The sequence below is a fragment of the Emys orbicularis genome, chromosome 3 (assembly GCF_028017835.1).
Source record: "Emys orbicularis isolate rEmyOrb1 chromosome 3, rEmyOrb1.hap1, whole genome shotgun sequence".
NCBI classification, from domain to species: domain Eukaryota; kingdom Metazoa; phylum Chordata; order Testudines; family Emydidae; genus Emys; species Emys orbicularis.
Window position 1 is genome coordinate 117,919 of NC_088685.1, and position 17,417 is coordinate 135,335.

General features: G+C 41.7%; 1 protein-coding gene across 2 annotated transcripts in view; it reads right to left on the reverse strand.

The window, feature by feature from the left end:
- GPN1 (GPN-loop GTPase 1) overlaps window positions 1-17,417 on the reverse strand; it is a 51,843-nt gene that overhangs the window by 23,365 nt on the left and 11,061 nt on the right. For both annotated transcript variants that reach the window (XM_065400591.1, XM_065400592.1), the window contains 4 exons: window positions 15,524-15,602; window positions 15,326-15,420; window positions 14,370-14,415; window positions 8,544-8,690 (listed from right to left, as the gene is read on the reverse strand). In XM_065400591.1, the coding sequence (XP_065256663.1) occupies window positions 8,544-8,690; window positions 14,370-14,415; window positions 15,326-15,420; window positions 15,524-15,602 (367 nt within the window). The remainder of the gene's footprint in view (window positions 1-8,543; window positions 8,691-14,369; window positions 14,416-15,325; window positions 15,421-15,523; window positions 15,603-17,417) is intronic.

Here is a 17,417-nt window from a genome sequence, read left to right on the forward strand (position 1 = left end):
CATTGGGCTTTTAAGCACTGCCACAGCATAAACAACAAAGACAATGTGACACTGAGAATATAGTATCTTTACATCATAATGTTCAGCTGAATCATAGTAAAAATATGGGCAACACAATCCAATGCATGAAAATAATGAATTCCTTGTATATAGTAGAGAAGAAGCGTAGGGGGAAAAAATCAAGTCTGTTTTCTAATTAAAGAAAAGATGGGTTACCATGGGGCATAGAGCAAATCTCTCATTCTGGGACAGAAACTAAAAACTCATCTTTTAAACATATATGTTATGGGCTCCTAGAGTGATACTGAGGCAAATGCAGATTCCTAAGGCCAGAAGGGAACCTTGTATTTATACAGGTAAGACTAGAACTATTGGTGTCTCTTCTTCTTCTTTCTGTTTTCCCAGCTAGCTGGGGTTGAGTCGCTGGATCAGTCTGTGACAGGATTGCCAATCCAATGCTCAATCCATACCCACTTTGTGAGCCCGTACACAGTCCATCCACAATTTTCTCGGGTATCCTCTTATTCTCTGCCTATGAACTCTAGTTTCAAACATCTCCCTAACAGGATTCTCTTCATTCATCCTTCGTACATGCCCAAGCATCTCAGGCTTCACTCTTCCTGCTTCTCTCCAATAACACAGTTCTTGGTCTCACTCCTGAGAACGTCATTCCACATGAGGTCCAGCAATGTCACTCCCTCAATGCCTTCAAACATCTCACTTCAATAGCTTCAAGTCTTCTCAAGTACCTCTCTTTGGTCACCCACATCTCTGATCTGTACAGAAGAGCTGGTTTTACCATGGTTTGTGTAGTTGTCCCTTAAGTTGCACGGACATCCATTTATCATAAAACATGACACTACCGCTGCACCAGACTTCTCCTACACTCACTCAACAGCCATGCTTGTGGTTCTCTGTTGATTTTGCCATTTGCCGTTAATCAGCCCAAAAGATACTTACACGCAGAAGCCTGATTTAGGTGCTGGCTCTCAACGTTGGTATTCGTCTGTCTTGGTTCCACCCAAGCCACCCACACGATTTTAGTCTTTGCTTTAGTCATTCTGAGGTTACAATTTGTTAGTTCCCTGTTCCAGGCATCAGTTGCTTGGACCAAATCTTCCTTAGCATTGGGCATTAGAGCAATATTGTCTACACAGATCAACTTAGTACAATATTTCATTTTTTATTTTCTTATTGATGAAATTCATCACAATTATGAATAGTGAGGGACTAAGCATTGATCCCTGGTGGAGCCCACCTTGCACCTCAGTACCCTCTGTTACACCAAAGGGCATCCACACTTTAGTCATGGAACTGTCTATTGGTCTCTCCTGGCCTCAAAATCTATGCAGAAAGCTACCATTCAGAGTTTAGGTCTTGTATTATAAAGCAGCTCAGTACAATTAACTATTTAGCACGATAAGTATGCATAGCACTATTTTAATGATTTATATGATGCCATGATTTGCCAGATGCTTACACAATTAAAATTGACAAGGGGGAAGGAACACAAGCCAGAATAGGGAATAAAGAATATTTAGCTAAATCAGAATGAAATTCACCCTAAGGTACTTAAGAAACTAGCTGAAGCAATCATGGACCCTTTGCCGATTACATTCAGGAACTCATGGAGGACAGGTGCTGCCCCGCAGGGCTGGAGAAGGGCAAACATAGTATCCATCTTTAAAAAGGGGAACAAAGAGAACCCAGGGAATTATTGACCAGTCAGCCTAACCTCAACATCTGGAAAATACTGGAACAAATGATTAAACAATCAATTTTTAAGCACCTAGAGGATAATAGGGTAATAAAATACCCAGCTTGGGTAGTCAAGAGCAAATCATGCCAAGCCAACTTATTTTCCTTCTTTGACAAGGTTACTGGCCTAGTAGAAAGAGGGGAAGCATTAGATGTGATATATCTTGCTTTTAGTAGGCTTTTGACATAGTCCCTATAGTAAGATGAGGCCCTGAGACATAAACCCTTGGTATCAGGGGCCCGGTATGAGACCTGAGGCCTGAACTGAAGTAATGGTCAAGACTTTGCTAACATAAAGTAAAGTTAAGCTGTGAGCCAGAGGCAGGCCCTGCTCACAGAAGTTGGCAAGAAGAAGGTTGCTAAAAGCACATAGACACATATAAGCACTAATAAGATGAACGTGTGCCAGGATGGCACCAGAACATCCCGGTATGAACACATTCCACAGAGATAACAAGGAATAAGCAGACACATCCTAAAGACAGGGTCAGAAGGACAATATGATGGATAGACTTGTTTGTTCGAACCAACCTGTACCTGGGGAGAGGCAGCACGCTAATGCGTAGAGGGGTTGTACCTCAATACGTCAGGAGTGATGTGTAACCTGTTTGTACCTGTGTATAAGAATGCATCCCTGAGTGGAAGTCTTGGTCTGGCCTAGGGGGCAGTGGCAAATCCCGCCACTGACTGAGTCGGTCCATTGTCAGGTAGCACATACATACTAGCAGAACTGTAGACATCTGATCCGGGGAGGTAGAGACTGTGTTTCGTTTGGCAATAAACCTGGCTGGGTGCCTTCGTACCTTATTAGAGTCTGTGGTCATTGGGTTTTTTTTCGGGGTCTGCTGTGTCAGCTATCTGCAGAGCCGGGGCAGCACACAGAGAGAACACACGCACGCAGACAACTGTTATAATTGAACAGAGCAGAGCACCACACCAGTGACATCTGATAACATTCCCACTTGACATTATGATATACAAACTAGGGAAATGTAGTCTAGAGATGAAATTACTATAAAGTGGCTTTACTGTCAAAGAGTGGGCATATTTAGTGGGGTCCTGCAGGGGTCAGTCCTGGGTCTAGGTACTATTCATATTTTCATTAATAATTTGCATAATGGAGTGGAGAGCATACTTATAAAATTTGTGGATGACACCAAGCTGGGAGGGGTTGCAAGCACTTTGGAGGACAGGATTAAACATAAGAACAACCATACTGGGTCAGACCAAAGGTCCATCTAGCCCAGTATCCTGTCTTTCGACAATGGCCAATGCCAGTTGCCCCAGAGGGAATGAACAGAACAGGTCATCATCAAGTGATCCATCCCCGTCACCCATTCCCAGCTTCTGGCAAACAGAGGCTAGGGACACCATCCCTGCCCATCCTGGCTAATAGCCATTGATGGACCTATCCTCCATGAATTTATCTAGTTCTTTTTTGAACCCTGTTATAGTCTTGGCCTACACAACATCCCCTGACAAAGAGTTCCACCGGATGAATCATAGAATATCAGGGTTGGAAGGGACCTCAGGAGGGCATCTAGTCCAACCTCCTGCTCAAAGCAGGACCAATTCCCAACTAAATCATCCCAGCCAGGGCTTTGTCAAGCCTGACCTTAAAAACCTCTAAGTTGACTGTGTTGTGTGACGAAATACTTCCTTTTGTTTGTTTTAAACCTGCTGCCTATTAATTTCATTTGGTGACCCCTAGTTCTTGAGAGTAAATAACACTTCCTTATTTACTTTCTCCACACCAATCATGATTTTATAGACCTCTATCATAGCCCCCCATAGTTGTCTCTTTTCCAAGCTGAAAAGTCACAATCTTATTAATCTCTCCTCATACTGAAGCTGTTCCATACCCCTAATCATTTTGGTTGCCATTCTCTGTACCTTTTCCAAGTCCAATATCTTTTTTGAAATGGGTTGGCCACATCTGCAGATCATTTATGAATATGTTGAATAGGACTGGTCCCAGTACAGACCCCTGGAGACACCACTATTTACCTCTCTCCCTGACCATTTATTCCTACCCTTTGTTTCCTAATACGTAAGGATGGCCGTATGGGTCAGATCAAATGGTCCACCGAGCCCAGTATCTTGTCTTCTGGTGGCAACCAATGCCAGATGCTTCAAAGGGAAAGAACAGAATAGGGTAATCAAGTGATCCATCCCATGTCTGGCATTCAGAGGCTTAGGTACACCCAAGGAATGGGATTGCATCTTGGCTAATAGCCATTGATGGACCTATCCTCCATGAATTTATCTAATTCTTGTTTTAATCCAGTTATATTTTTGGCCTTCACAACATCCCCTGGCAATGAGTTCCAGAGGTTGACTGTGCATTGTGTGAAGTAGTACCTCCTTTTGTTTGTTTTAAACCTGCCGCCAATTAATTTCATTGAGAGAGCCCTGGTTGTTGAGTTATGTGATGGGTAAACCACACTTCCCTGTTCACTTTGTCCACACCATTCATGGTTTTATAGACCTCTATCACATCCCTCCCCAGGTAGTCTCTTTTCCAAGCTAAATAGTACCAATCTTTTTAATCTCTCCTCATAGGGAAGATGTTCCATATCCTTAATCATTTTTGTTGATCTTTCTGTTCTTTTTCCAAAATATCTTTTTTGAGATGGGGTGACCAGAACTTCACACAGTATTCAAGGTGTGGGAGTACCATTATGATGGCGAGTGTGTCTTATTTCCTTTCCTAATGGTTCTTAACACTTGGTTAGCTTTTTTGACTGCCACAGCACGTTGAGCAGATGTTTTCAGAGAACTACTTGCTATGGCTCTCAGATCTCTTTTCTGAGTGCTAAAAGCTAATTTAGACCCCATCATTTTGTACGTACAGTTTGGATTATGGCTTTTTATTTATATATACACACACACACACATACATATACACACATATACATACATACATATACACACATATACATACATACATATACACATATACACACATACATATATACATATACACACACACATATACATATACACACACACACACACACACACACAAAATTTCATTTGCCATTTTGTTGCCCAGACAACCAGTTTTGTGAAATCCCTTATAACTCTTCACAGTCTGCGTTGGACTTAACTATCTCGAGTAATTTTGTATCATCTGCAAACTTTGCCACTTTACTGTTTACCCCTTTTTCCAGATCATTTGTGAACATGTTGATCAGCACAGGTCCCAGTACAGATCGCTGGGAGACACTTACTTACCTCTCTCCATCCTGAAAACTGTCCCAGATTGAGGTGTCAATAGAGGAAGTTTTGGAACAAATTGATAAATTAAACAGTAATAAATCACCAGGACCAGATGGCATTCACCCAACGGTTCTGAAGGAACTCTAATATGAAACTGAAGAACTATCATCTGTGGTATATAACCTCTCACTTAAATCAGCTTCTGTACTAGATGACTGGCAGATAGCTAATGTGATGCCAATTAGAATTCAAAGTGATCTTGACAAATTAGAGAATTGGTCTGAATTCAACAAGATTAAATTCAGTAAAGATGAGTGCAAAGTACTACACTTAAAAAGGAAAAAATCAAATGCATAACTACAAAATAGAGAATAACTGCAAGGTGGTAGTACTGCTGAAAAGGATCTGGGAGTTATAGTGGATGGCAAACTGAATATGAGCCAACAAAGACTAATATTCTGGGATGTATTAACAGAGATGTCATATGTGAGAAATGGAAGGCAACTGTTCCGCTCTATGTGGTACTGGTGAGCCCTCAGCAGGAGTACTGTGTCCAGTTCTGGGTGCCACACTACAAAAATGTGGACAAATTAGAGGGAGTGCAGAGGAGAACAAGAAAAATTATAAAAGGTTCAGAAAGCCTGACCTATGAGGAAGAGTTAAAAAACTGGGCCTGTTTAGTCAGTAGAAAAGACAACTGAAGAGGGACCTGATGATAGTCTTTAAATGCATTAAGGGCTGTTACAAAGAAGATGATTATCAACTGATCTCCATGTCCACTGAAGGTAGGACAAGAATTATTTTAATCTGGAACAAGGGAGATTTAGATTAGATATTAAGAAAAACTTTCTAACTATAAGGTTAGTTAAATTGTGGAATAGGTTACTAAGGGAGGTTGTGGAATTTTCATTACTGGAGATTTTTTATGAACAAGTTAGATAAATATCTGTCAGGGACAATCTAGGTTTAATTGATCCTGACTCAGCACAGGGAAGTAGGGTGGACTAGATAACCTCTTGGGGTCCCTTTCAGTCCTACATTTCTATGATTCAAGGGGCTTTAAAAACAAATAAGACATAGTCCCTGCTCTGACCTAAACAGACTTTTTTTTAAATCTAAGGCTTATTATAATTTGGGATGCTGCATAGAGTGAAGAAGTGAATCGGAAAGGGCGATGGTGTGAATGAAAGGGCAAGCAGAAGGAATGATGAGACAACTGAGCAGGAGCACGAGGTTATAGATAGGACAGACAACAAGGTCCCTGTCCTGAGGAGCTTACAGATAACTCAGTGGAAAACAAAGCATCCCAGGGCTTTCTAGAAAGGGAGGATAGGCCACAGGCTAGCCTGGAACTTGGGAAACTGGGGTTCAATTCTGTAGTCTGCTACAGACTTACTGTGAGACCTTGGGCAAGTCACTTAGCCTCTGTGCCCCATTTCCCTGGATGGAACTACAAGACATGGCCTGTCATGACCCTGATCACTTTGTTTATATGTTGTGCCATCTCATCTAGTTTTGGTCTTGAGATTACAAGGCTTTTGGAGCAGGGGCAGTGTCTTCCTTGGTCTGTGCAGCACAATGCAGCCCAGACCTTGGGCCTTTTGATGCTACCATAATGCAAATAATAAACATCCAGGGTACGCAGTAATTTTTATAAAGTACAGGAACATTTGCAATATAATCAAGGCCTAAAGTATGTGGTAAAACCTACCCGATTTCTGTGGTTCTCATACAGACCAGAAAATCTGAGATACTCATTTATTTACATACAAAACAGCAGAATTTTATTGAATTAGGTATGAAAACAAATCATGCAATTAGTAGAGTATATTTGTAAGTCATGCTCTGGCCAGAGGATCCATGCATGAAAAGGATGGTCCAGTGGTTAGGACACTGGTTTAAGACATAGGAAAACTGGGTTCAATTCCCTTCTCCGCCATAGACTTCCTGTATGACCGTGGGAAAGTTACTTAGCCTCTCTTTGCTTCAGTTCTCCACCTGTAAAATGGGGATAGTACCCCTCCCTAAATGACAGGTGTTGTGAGGACAACTTCATTAAAGATTGGGAAGCACTTTGGGATATACTGATGAAGAGTGCTATATAAGAAATAGCATTATTGATTCAGTAGCTGGTGTTATTTATTTTGAAATTGAATTCAGCCTTGTTGTCCACACATTTTCAGATGTCAACATGTGTAGATTTGTGTACTGACAACACCTAACTGCATCACAGAACTGTCAGGGAGGAATGCAGAAGGGTTTTTACAGCTACATAGTGGGAGCAGGCTGTTGGTACTTTTAGCAGCTAGGGAGACAGAGGAAGCCATTTGGAATTGTGGCATAAACTCATTAGCCGGATGTTTCTACTAAAATTATCAGTGAAATACTTGAGCTGACATTTTAAATTATCATCATGTCTCAAAGTCAACATCGGGTTACGATGAATAGGGCAGTTCACATAGAGCTAATGTTTCAGGAAGAAGATACAGCAACAGCCTACACTCTGTCCACTTAATCATTATCATCTGTAGCATTACCATCATGCCTAGGAGCCAGGACCTGATCGTGCTGGATGCTATACAGATACAGAACAAAAAGACAGTACCTGACCCACCGAGATTACAATCAAGTATCAGGCAAGAGACCACAGATGGATATGGGCAGATGGAGGGGTACAAGTGAACAAGGAGACAGTATGGTTCTGCATTATAGGCAATAGCCTTTGCACACCAACAGCCTAACTATTGTCAAGTTTTTTGTAGGCACTGTGGCAAAGGACAGTTTTGAAGAGGGAGTGGAAGGTGGATAATGAGGTACCTTTGTGGATGTTTACAGGAAACACCTGCCAAGCGTGTGGGGCAGCATGGGTGAAAGCACAAAGGTAAAAAAAATTAAAATTTTAACACTGTTTTTTAAAATTGAAAGCTAATGGGGAGCACAATTCTGCAGCCAGGGGACAGTACGGGAGGGACACCTTGCAAACCCCAATGAAATAGCTATGGGATCACTGGCACTCCCTGATATATAGGCTTTTCAATGGCACTCATTACTGGATTATTTAAGTACTTTATAGTAATGGATTTAGCCTCCCAATCCCACTGGGGTAGGAAAAGATATCTTCCCATTTACCATATGGGCTAGATCTTTGTTTCTAAGGTCATGACCGAAACAACCTCCTTCAGTAAGTGGTACAGAACCGAATCGGACTCCTTTAAAAAGAATGAAGGTCTTAGCTGACCCTGCTAGACTACAAGGCATTTCAAATGAGAGACTCTGAAATGACACCATCCACTCCAACAATTACACTGCTTTCTTAGGAACACGACTACTTCATTCTTTGCTTTCTCTGGTGATTTATTTGCAATTTAATTTTAAATTACTCCCTCTGCCACTCTGAGGCAGGATAAAGTAATCCAAAGCATTTGCCCCTTATTCTCTGAAGAATGACGCAGAGAAATCAGTCCCCTCTATGTCCCAGGGTGCAGGACTCAGCAAGGAATCGAGGCTGAGAGCAGTGAAGAGAGATCCCTGTGTAGGGGGTAGTGAACAGGGGGGAGGCTTACCTTGAGTGAGCTGTAAAACTCATCCAACACCAGGCTCATGGAACGAGTCAGGTTACTAACATATGTTGTCTCTTGATTCAAGGCATCTTGAAAGATCTCAAAATCCTGCATCCATTCTACTGCAAAACTATGATCAATGATATCTGTCTGGAATGTATAAGGAAATGAGAAGTCAGTTTTCAGAGATGATGGTGGTTGGTTGGTTCTGTATTAGCATGGGCACTCCACAGTACCTGAGAGTTAAGGCTAGTAAACCGTTTTCATTCTAATTCCATTATCAAATGCTCATAACTTTCCAAAACATTCACTTCCTGGTCTAAAATATTCCATGCTTTGTTTTGCCAGTTCAGCTGTTTCAATTTGAAAAAGGTACAAACCCCAACACTATTTCAATTTTAAAAAGGCATGTTTAGAGTTTAAGGCAGTGCTACTGCAATTTGATCAACATGGGAGGACTCGTAGGTCTGCGTGCAGTCCCACTGAAGCCAATGGGGCCCTGCCAGTGTGTAGCATTATTGGGGTCTAGGCAAGTTGAGTCCTCACTTATGACCTCACACATCGTTGGTTGGCTTGAAAAACTTTAGTTTTTTAATTAGTGACTAAACACTACTCACCGAGCACCACAGCAATAAGAGCTATGCAAACATATAGTACAGCACTCCCTGCCCCCTCAGAACTTGCGTTAAAAATTATATTGTAAGACAAATGGATTTGGGGGAGAACAGGGAAGACAAAAGAACAGGAGCAGTAAAGGGGAGTTTTGCAAGGGACTTTTACAAGTGAAGGAGGAAAGACTGGGTGAGTCGGTCTGTTAGTTTGTTCTGTGCTTGCTTGCCTGCCTGCTGTGTGATTCCTTAATTGAAGATTATAGTGTGGTCTGTTCTGGGGGTTGCGTGCTAAGCCAAGTGCTAGGCTAGGCTGAGAGTTTACTAATGAGGCTCTAGCCTGCTATCCTTTGATACCTAAATCCTTTTGGGTCCCTTGACAAGAGGCAAGGATAACTCAGGGGAAATGGGGACTTAAAAAGCCAGCTCCTAAGAAGCCAGAGAAAGCAGCGAATACAGCAGCAAACAGGAGTTTTGTGCGGGAGTCAGTGAAGCAGATACACCTAACAAAAATACTCTAAACTTAGGCCATTTTAATCACCCACCCGCCCCAGCCAAAAAGAAAACCTGCAAGAGTAAAAATAATGCAGACAGAAGTCCAGCAACGAAGTGGGGACTATATAGTTTATTACACCGGGAGCACTCAAGGAAGACAAGGCCATTGGGGAGAAGCTAAATGAATTCTTTGTATTGGTCTTCACTGCAGAAGATGTGGGGGAGATTCCAGCACCAGAATCATTCTTTTTAGTTGCCAAATCTGAGGAACTGTCCCAGATTGAGGTGTCAATAGAGGCGGCTTTGGAACAGATTGATACAAACAGTATAAGTCACTAAGACCACATGGTATTCACCCAAATGTTCTGAAGGAATTCATACAAAATTGAACTATTATTGTAGTTTGCAGCCTATCACTTAAATCAGCCTCTGTATCAGATGACTGAAGGGTAGCTAATGTAGTGCTGATTTTAAAAAAAAAAAAAAGGCTCCAGAGGCAGTCCTGGCACTTCCAGGCCAGTAAGCCTAACTTCAGTACCAGGCAAATTGGTTGGAACGATAGAAAAGAACAGAATTATCAGACACATAGATGGACATAATTTGTTAGGGAAGAGTCAACATGGCTTTTGTAAAGAGAAATCATGCCTCACCAGTCTATTAGAATTCTTTGAGGGTGTCAACAAGCACGTGGACAAGGGTAATCGAGTGGCTGCAGTATTCTTGGACTTTCAGAAAGCCTTTGACAAGGTCCCTCACCACAGGCTTTTAAGCAAACAAAGCAGTCATGGGATTAGAGGGAAGGTACTCTCATGAATCAGTAACTGGTTAAAAGACAGGAAACAAAGGGTAGGAATAAATGGCCAGTCTTCACAATGGAGAGGGGTAAATAGCAGGGTCCCCCAAAGATCTATACTGGACCTGTGCTGTTCAACATATTCTCCCACAGCCTCCTCTCCCCACAGACCAAGGAGATCAATCCCCTCCCCTGTAGTCCAGGCAGGAGTGCGTTTGATGCAGGAGCCAGCTACTGCCCAGCTGAGAGTGCCATGTGAGCTCTCCACACTGAGGAATTTCAAAATTTCCTGGGGCTTTGAAAGGAGAGGGGCAAATGCCTGTGTAGCTGGATGTAGGGCAGTGGAGTTCGAAAAAGTGAGCATTGTGGGATACCCCCTGGAGGCCAGTTACGGCGAAGTAATAAACGCTGTGTCTACACTGACGCTTTGTTGATCTAACTTTGCCGCAACAAGCTCTATGCCTCTTGGCATGGTGGTTTTATTGTCAGCAAAGCAGGAGACTACTGTTGGTGGGAGGAGCATTGTCGTGTGTATACCTCCACTATTTTATTGAGAAAAGCTACCTTTTGACGACGAAACTATGTAGTGTAAACAAGGCCTAACTCAGGCTATGTCTACACTGTACTTTCATTGGTAAAACTTTTGTTGGTCGGGGTGTGGAAAAAACCACACCCCTGACTGACAAAAGCTTTACCGAAGAAAAGCACCAGTGTGGACAGCGCTTTAATCAGCAGGAGACACTCTCCTACTGACAAAGCTACCACCCCTCGTTGGGGGTGGTTTTATTTTGTTGGCAGGAGAGCGCTGCTGTAGCAGCACAGCTGTGCTGCTGTAAGGGGCACAGCATAGACATAGCCTCTGAGTGTCCCTGTTAAATACAAGGTGGAACAGATTGTTCAGCATAAGTAGTTAACACGTTTCCAGGGACCCTTCAAGGTGAAGTGACCCTTTAACACTCCTTCAGTCATAGGGAGAAAAGGGGGAGAAGCAGCTGGGGGTGGGCAGCAATCACTATCGTGGACCTATCATTCCACATCCTCAAAGGAAACCTGTACAACCTTATGCCTACACTAGAGAGCTCTCTAATGTAGCCGCTCTAAGCTGAAGGGAGACAGCTCTCTCCTGTTGGCTTAATTATTCTAGCCTCTGCGAGTGGCAGTAGCTATGTTGGCAGGAGAAGCTCTCCCGACGACATAAGTGCCGGTGGGGACAGCACTAAGTTGGCATAAGTTATGTCACTCAGGGGGTGGCTAATTCACACCCTTGAGCGACGCAACTTATGTCAACTTAAGCTATAGTATAGCCATAGTGCAATACTTTCAACAGACAAGCCTGGGAGCTTAAATTCATTACTTTGCTAGACACTAAAAATCATGAACTGAATAGACACACTGGATTTATGGCTTATTACAACAATCTGTAACCCATTAACACCCCCCGCAGCTGCTGTCCGCCCCCCCCCTCCCCCACATCTTTCCTCCTTATGACTAGAGGGGTGTTAAAAGGGTCACTTCACACCACTGCATACACAGTAACTGAAATAGTTATTTTTCCATTTTACTGACTTCGTACACTAGACAGCACTGTGTGTGTAGACAGCTACACTGTAATTTTACAAACTGTCAGAGGAACATAGGCAGGCTTGGAGGGGGCATGCAAGGTGGTGGCCTCTAGAGCAGGGGTGAGAGTAGTGTGAGCACTCAGGGCAGTGGGTCTTTGATCAGGTATGTGTGAGAGAAGCGAGGCTGGCATTCAAGGCAGGGGGTTGCCAAGGCAAGTGAGAGAGAGAAGGAAAAGTTTAGGAACGGGGTGACTCTGGGAAATACATAGCATCGGAAATAACTATCACATTTGTAAAAGTGGACTAGGCTTCAAGCTGACAGGAGGGGGGACGGATAGCTCAGTGGTTTGAGCATTGGCCTGCTAAACCCAGAGTTGTGAGTTCAATCCTTGAGGGGGCCACTTAGGGATCTGGGGCAAAAATCAGTACTTGGTCCTGCTAGTGAAGGCAGGGGGCTGGACTCGATGACCTTTCAAGGTCCCTTCCCGTTCTAGGAGATAGGATATCTCCACTAATTTATTTAAAGTGACAGCATCCCTTTAAGAGTATACATCAGTAAATAAAAAGGAATGGAAACACATCCTTAGGATGACTGGTATCTGCCAAGTGTACAGTTTAGTAGTGTCAATGATCGACACCAAAGGATGCCCATTACAGCACAGAGGACTCTCGCCATAAGAAAAAGGAACTTAGGCAATAGAAAGGAATTTGTTTACAGGACTCAATTTGTGTTTTTTCTGTTGGGCAAGGAAACTCAGCCCATTATTGAGAAGTGGTAGGTTTAGAAAATTCTCCCTTCCTTACTAGGGCAGGGCAAGACTATGGGGGTAGATATGAAGGTAGGTACTGAACCACACCTCTAGTTGAAGGGTTAAGGTATCCAGTATAAGCGAAAAGTGGCAGAAATGTGGTCTTCGTCAGTGAAGATGGCATGTAAAATCAGCGTAAAAAGGAGAAGACTGGAGTCAAATGAAAGGTGTAGCAGATGGAAACAGGGAGTCCCAACTAGAGTAGCCTTGCAACTCTTCACAGATGAGGAGAGACTAACTGGGGCCCTCACCCAGGCATGTGAGGCTAGTTCTCCCGGCAGGTCCAGAGCAAAGATCTACAGTCCCTCAGAAGCCCCAATGATCTTTTTTTTTTTTTTTTTTTTTTTTTATTTTAAGTCTAAGCTGTCTGCTGGGAGATGGCAGCCCTTAAACCCTGGAAAGGGCACTGGGAGGGCAGAATTTGGGGGTGATCATTTGTGCGTGGGCACACACGAGTATGTTCATACACAAGAACAGCAACAGGAAGTATTTTTTTAAAATGGCAGAACTTTTCAACTGAATCAAAAATCACGTTGTGCAGTAGCTCTGTAGCTGAAGAGTCTTAGCTGTGTTACCCTGGCCCTGCCTTCCCCTTTCTCCCTCCTATTGCTTGTCAAACTTACCTGTTGTGTCTCATCTTATATTTAGATTCTAACCTCTGTGAGGCAAGGGTCATTTTTTTAATTTTAAGTGATTTAGGAGCATAGGTCACTTTCAATGGGATTTGTGGTTCTAAGTCACATACATGCTTTTGAAAAACCTAGCATCCAGGCAGAACCCCACAAAATTAGGGTCTCTCTAGACTGAGGTTTCACAGCAAAGTTTGACAGCTTGATATAAGGAAGAGAGGAAAACATAAGAGGAAAAGGAAGGAGTCCGGCAGTTTCTCCAATTTAGAGAGAATTTTCTGTAGAACAAAGCTCTTGTCTATTCCTCAGTCCTACTCTTCCATTTTGATACCAGACATGATGACACAACTAGCATCCTTCAAAAATATTTAATGGATTATCAAATTGAAATGCTACCTTCACTTTCCTAGATTTGATCGCTGTCAGTTACCTTACGACTAAGCTTAACTGCCTTTATCTTTTCCACATCAAAAATAAGCCTCCTATTCATAGATTTTAAGAACAGAAGCAACCATTAGATTATCTAGTTTGACTTTCTGTATAACACAGGTCACAGAGTTTCACCCGATTACCCTGTATGGAGGCCAAATTGCTTGTGTTTGGCTAAAATAGATCTTCCAGAAATGTATCTAGTTTTGATTTACTCACTCCAAGCGATAGAGAATTCATCACATCCCTGCTTTCCAACGGTTAATTGCCTTCACTGTTAAAACTCTGTGCCTTATTTCTAATTAGAATTTATCTGGCTTTGACTTCTGGCCATTGGTTCTTGTTATGCCATTCTCCACTAAATTAAAGCCCTTTAGTAGCCAGTATTCCTCCATCCATCTCCGAGGCAATGATGTCCTTGCTGAGGAGAGGTGATGACACTATTATAAGAGAAGTCTAACAAGCATCTTGTTCACTTGGACCCTGACAATAGATTCTACTTACCTTGTTCATGGCCAAAATAAAAGGTAGTTTTGTTTTGTACAGGATACTGAAAGGAGAGAAGAGGAGCAGTCAGAAAAGTCACCTAGACGTCAATAAGACATAGATTAACATCTTTCCACATTAAGCATGAGGCAGATAGGCCTGCATATAAAAACCAAACCCCAAAATTGTGACTTTAGTAGGAAAGGACATTTTACTCTGACCAAATTAAAGTGTAATCTTTCACTCAGATCACTAAGGACCAAAATATAAAAAGGAGGTTATAAGCATCTCTCTGTAGAACAGCAATTGTCCTGTGTGCATGGCTGAGCTTGACTGATGTTTTTCTATTATTTCAGCTCTACTTGTTATTAACCTTCCTTTTTTCTTTTTTTTTATTTTGACTCAGGACTTTTAGCATGGTTGAGATATCATCTGTGGACTGATCTATGACCTCAAAATACACACAGACCTGCAGACCCAACTGGACATATTTTTGGATCCATGAACTTTGAGGCATAGTTACTAGAAAGGGTAAGTTCTCTGTTTAGGAATACAGAATTGCTAAACTGCATCAGACCTCAGGTCTACCCAGTTTAATATATTGTCTGGTTCTGGCCACTGTTGGAGACACTTCAGAGGATGACATAAGAACAGTGCAGCAGGCTTATGTGGAATAATCTATCCCCCATATAAAACTCATCCTCATCTCTAATACATCTCTACCTCGATATAACACGACCCGATATAACACGAATTTGGATATAATGCGGTAAAGCAGTGCTCCGGGGGGGCGGGGCTGCACACTCCGGTGGATCAAAGCACTGTGAGAGAGAGATGAATGGTCAAATCCAATAACTTTGTTCCAATTTAAGGATCTTTTCAAGAAATGTGGGCTCCCTCATTTCTTTGTGAGGATAAGACAGACAGCATTTTGAAAAGATATATATTTGATTTCTGAACCTATGATTTCTTACCTGCAAGCATACAACATGTTAGACATAAAGGTGATAGGGCTGGTGCTGCGAGATGTGTCCATCACATAAACGACAACTGAAGGAAAAGTGGAAGCCTGAAAGAACAGGATAAAACAAGTTTTAGTTAAGTAAAACATGCCATTCTGCAACCACCTACCCCAGCCAGCCTCACTCTGATGTCGTGCAAAACACACTTACCAGTGCCTCAGTGATGATAGTGCCTGAGGCTGACCAGGTGAACACCTCAATCTGTCCTGGTGTATCAATAAGAACATATCTGTGAAGAAGGCAACCGCCAAAAACAAAGAAAGAATTAGTCAAAAATAGGGCTGTCAAGAGATTTAAAAAAAAAAAAAAACCACGATTAATCGCACTGTTAAACAATAGAATACCATTTATTTAAATATTTTTGTATGTTTTCTACATTTTCAAATATATTAATTTCAATTACAACACAGAATACAAAGTGTACAGTGCTCACTTTGTATTTATTTTTTATTACAAATATTTGCACTGTAAAAAACAAAAGAAATAGTATATTTAAATTCACCTAATACGAGTACTGTAGTGCAATCTCTTTATAATGAAAGTTGAACTTACACATGTAGAATTATGTACAAATAATAACTGCATTCAAAAATAAAACAATGTAAAACTTTAGAACCTACAAGTCCACTCAGTCCTACTTCAGCCAATCGCTCAGACAAACAAGTTTGGTTACAATTCACAGGAGATGCTGCTGCCCATGTCTTGTCTAGAATGTCACCTGAAAGTTAGAACAGGCATTAGCATGGCACTGTTGTAGCTGGCATTGGAAGATATTTACATGCCAGATGCACTAAAGATTCATATGTCCCTTTATGCTTCAACCACCATTCCAGAAGACATGCGTCCATGGTGATGACGGGTTCTGCTTGATAACGATCCAAAGCACAGCGGTCCGACGCATGTTCATTTTCATCATCTGAGTCAGATGCCACCAGCAGAAGGTTGATTTTCTATTTTGGTGGTTCAGGTTCTGTAGTTTCAACATCAGAGTGTTGCTCTTTGAAGACTTCTGAAAGCGTGCACCACACTTCATCCCTCTCAGATTCTGGAAGGCACTTCAGATTCTTAAACCTTGGGTCAAGTGCTGTATCTAGCCTTAGAAATCTCACATTGGTATCTTCTTTGCATTTTGTCAAATCTGCTGTGAAAGTGTTCTTACAATGAATATGTGCTGGGTCATCATCCGAGACTGCTATAACATGAAATATATGGCAGAATGTGGGTAAAACAGAACAGGAGACATACAATTCTTCCCCAAGGAGTTCAGTCACAAATTTAATTAACACATTTTTTTAAATGAGCATCATTAGCATGGAAGTATGTCCTCTGGAATGGTGGCGGAACATGAAGAGACATATGATTGTTTAGCATATCTGGCACATAAATACCTTGCAACACCGGCTACAAAAGTACCATGCGAACACCTGTTCGCACTTTCAGGCGACATTGTAAATAAGCAGCAGTCAGCAGTATCTTCCGTAAATGGAAACAAACTTTTGTCTTAGCAATTGACTGAACAAGAAGTAGGACTGAGTGGACTTGTAGGTTGTAAAGTTTTACATTGGTTACATAACTGCACTCAAAAACAAAAATCTACATTTATAAGTTACACTTTCACGATAAAGAGATTGCACTACAGTACTTGTATGAGGTGAATTGAAAAATACTTATTTTGTTTCATTTTTACAGTGCAAATATTTATAATCAAAAATAATAAAGTGAGCACTGTACACTTTGTACTCTGTGTTGTAATAGAAATCAATATATTAGAAAATGTAGAAAAACATCCAAAATATTGAATAAATCTCAATTGGAATTCTATTGTTTAACACGGCGATTAATTTTTTTAATCGCCGTTAATTTTTCTGAGTTAATCGTGTGAGTTAACTGCAATTAATCAACAGCCCTAGTCAAAAGCACAAGCTTCTGGTAATTAGCCTATCAAAAAGATGGGAACAGACAGATCATGTGAATTTTTGTTACAGCTCAGGGAGATTTCTCCGAAAGTGTTCTGAGACTTAGGGCTTGTCTACACTGGCACATT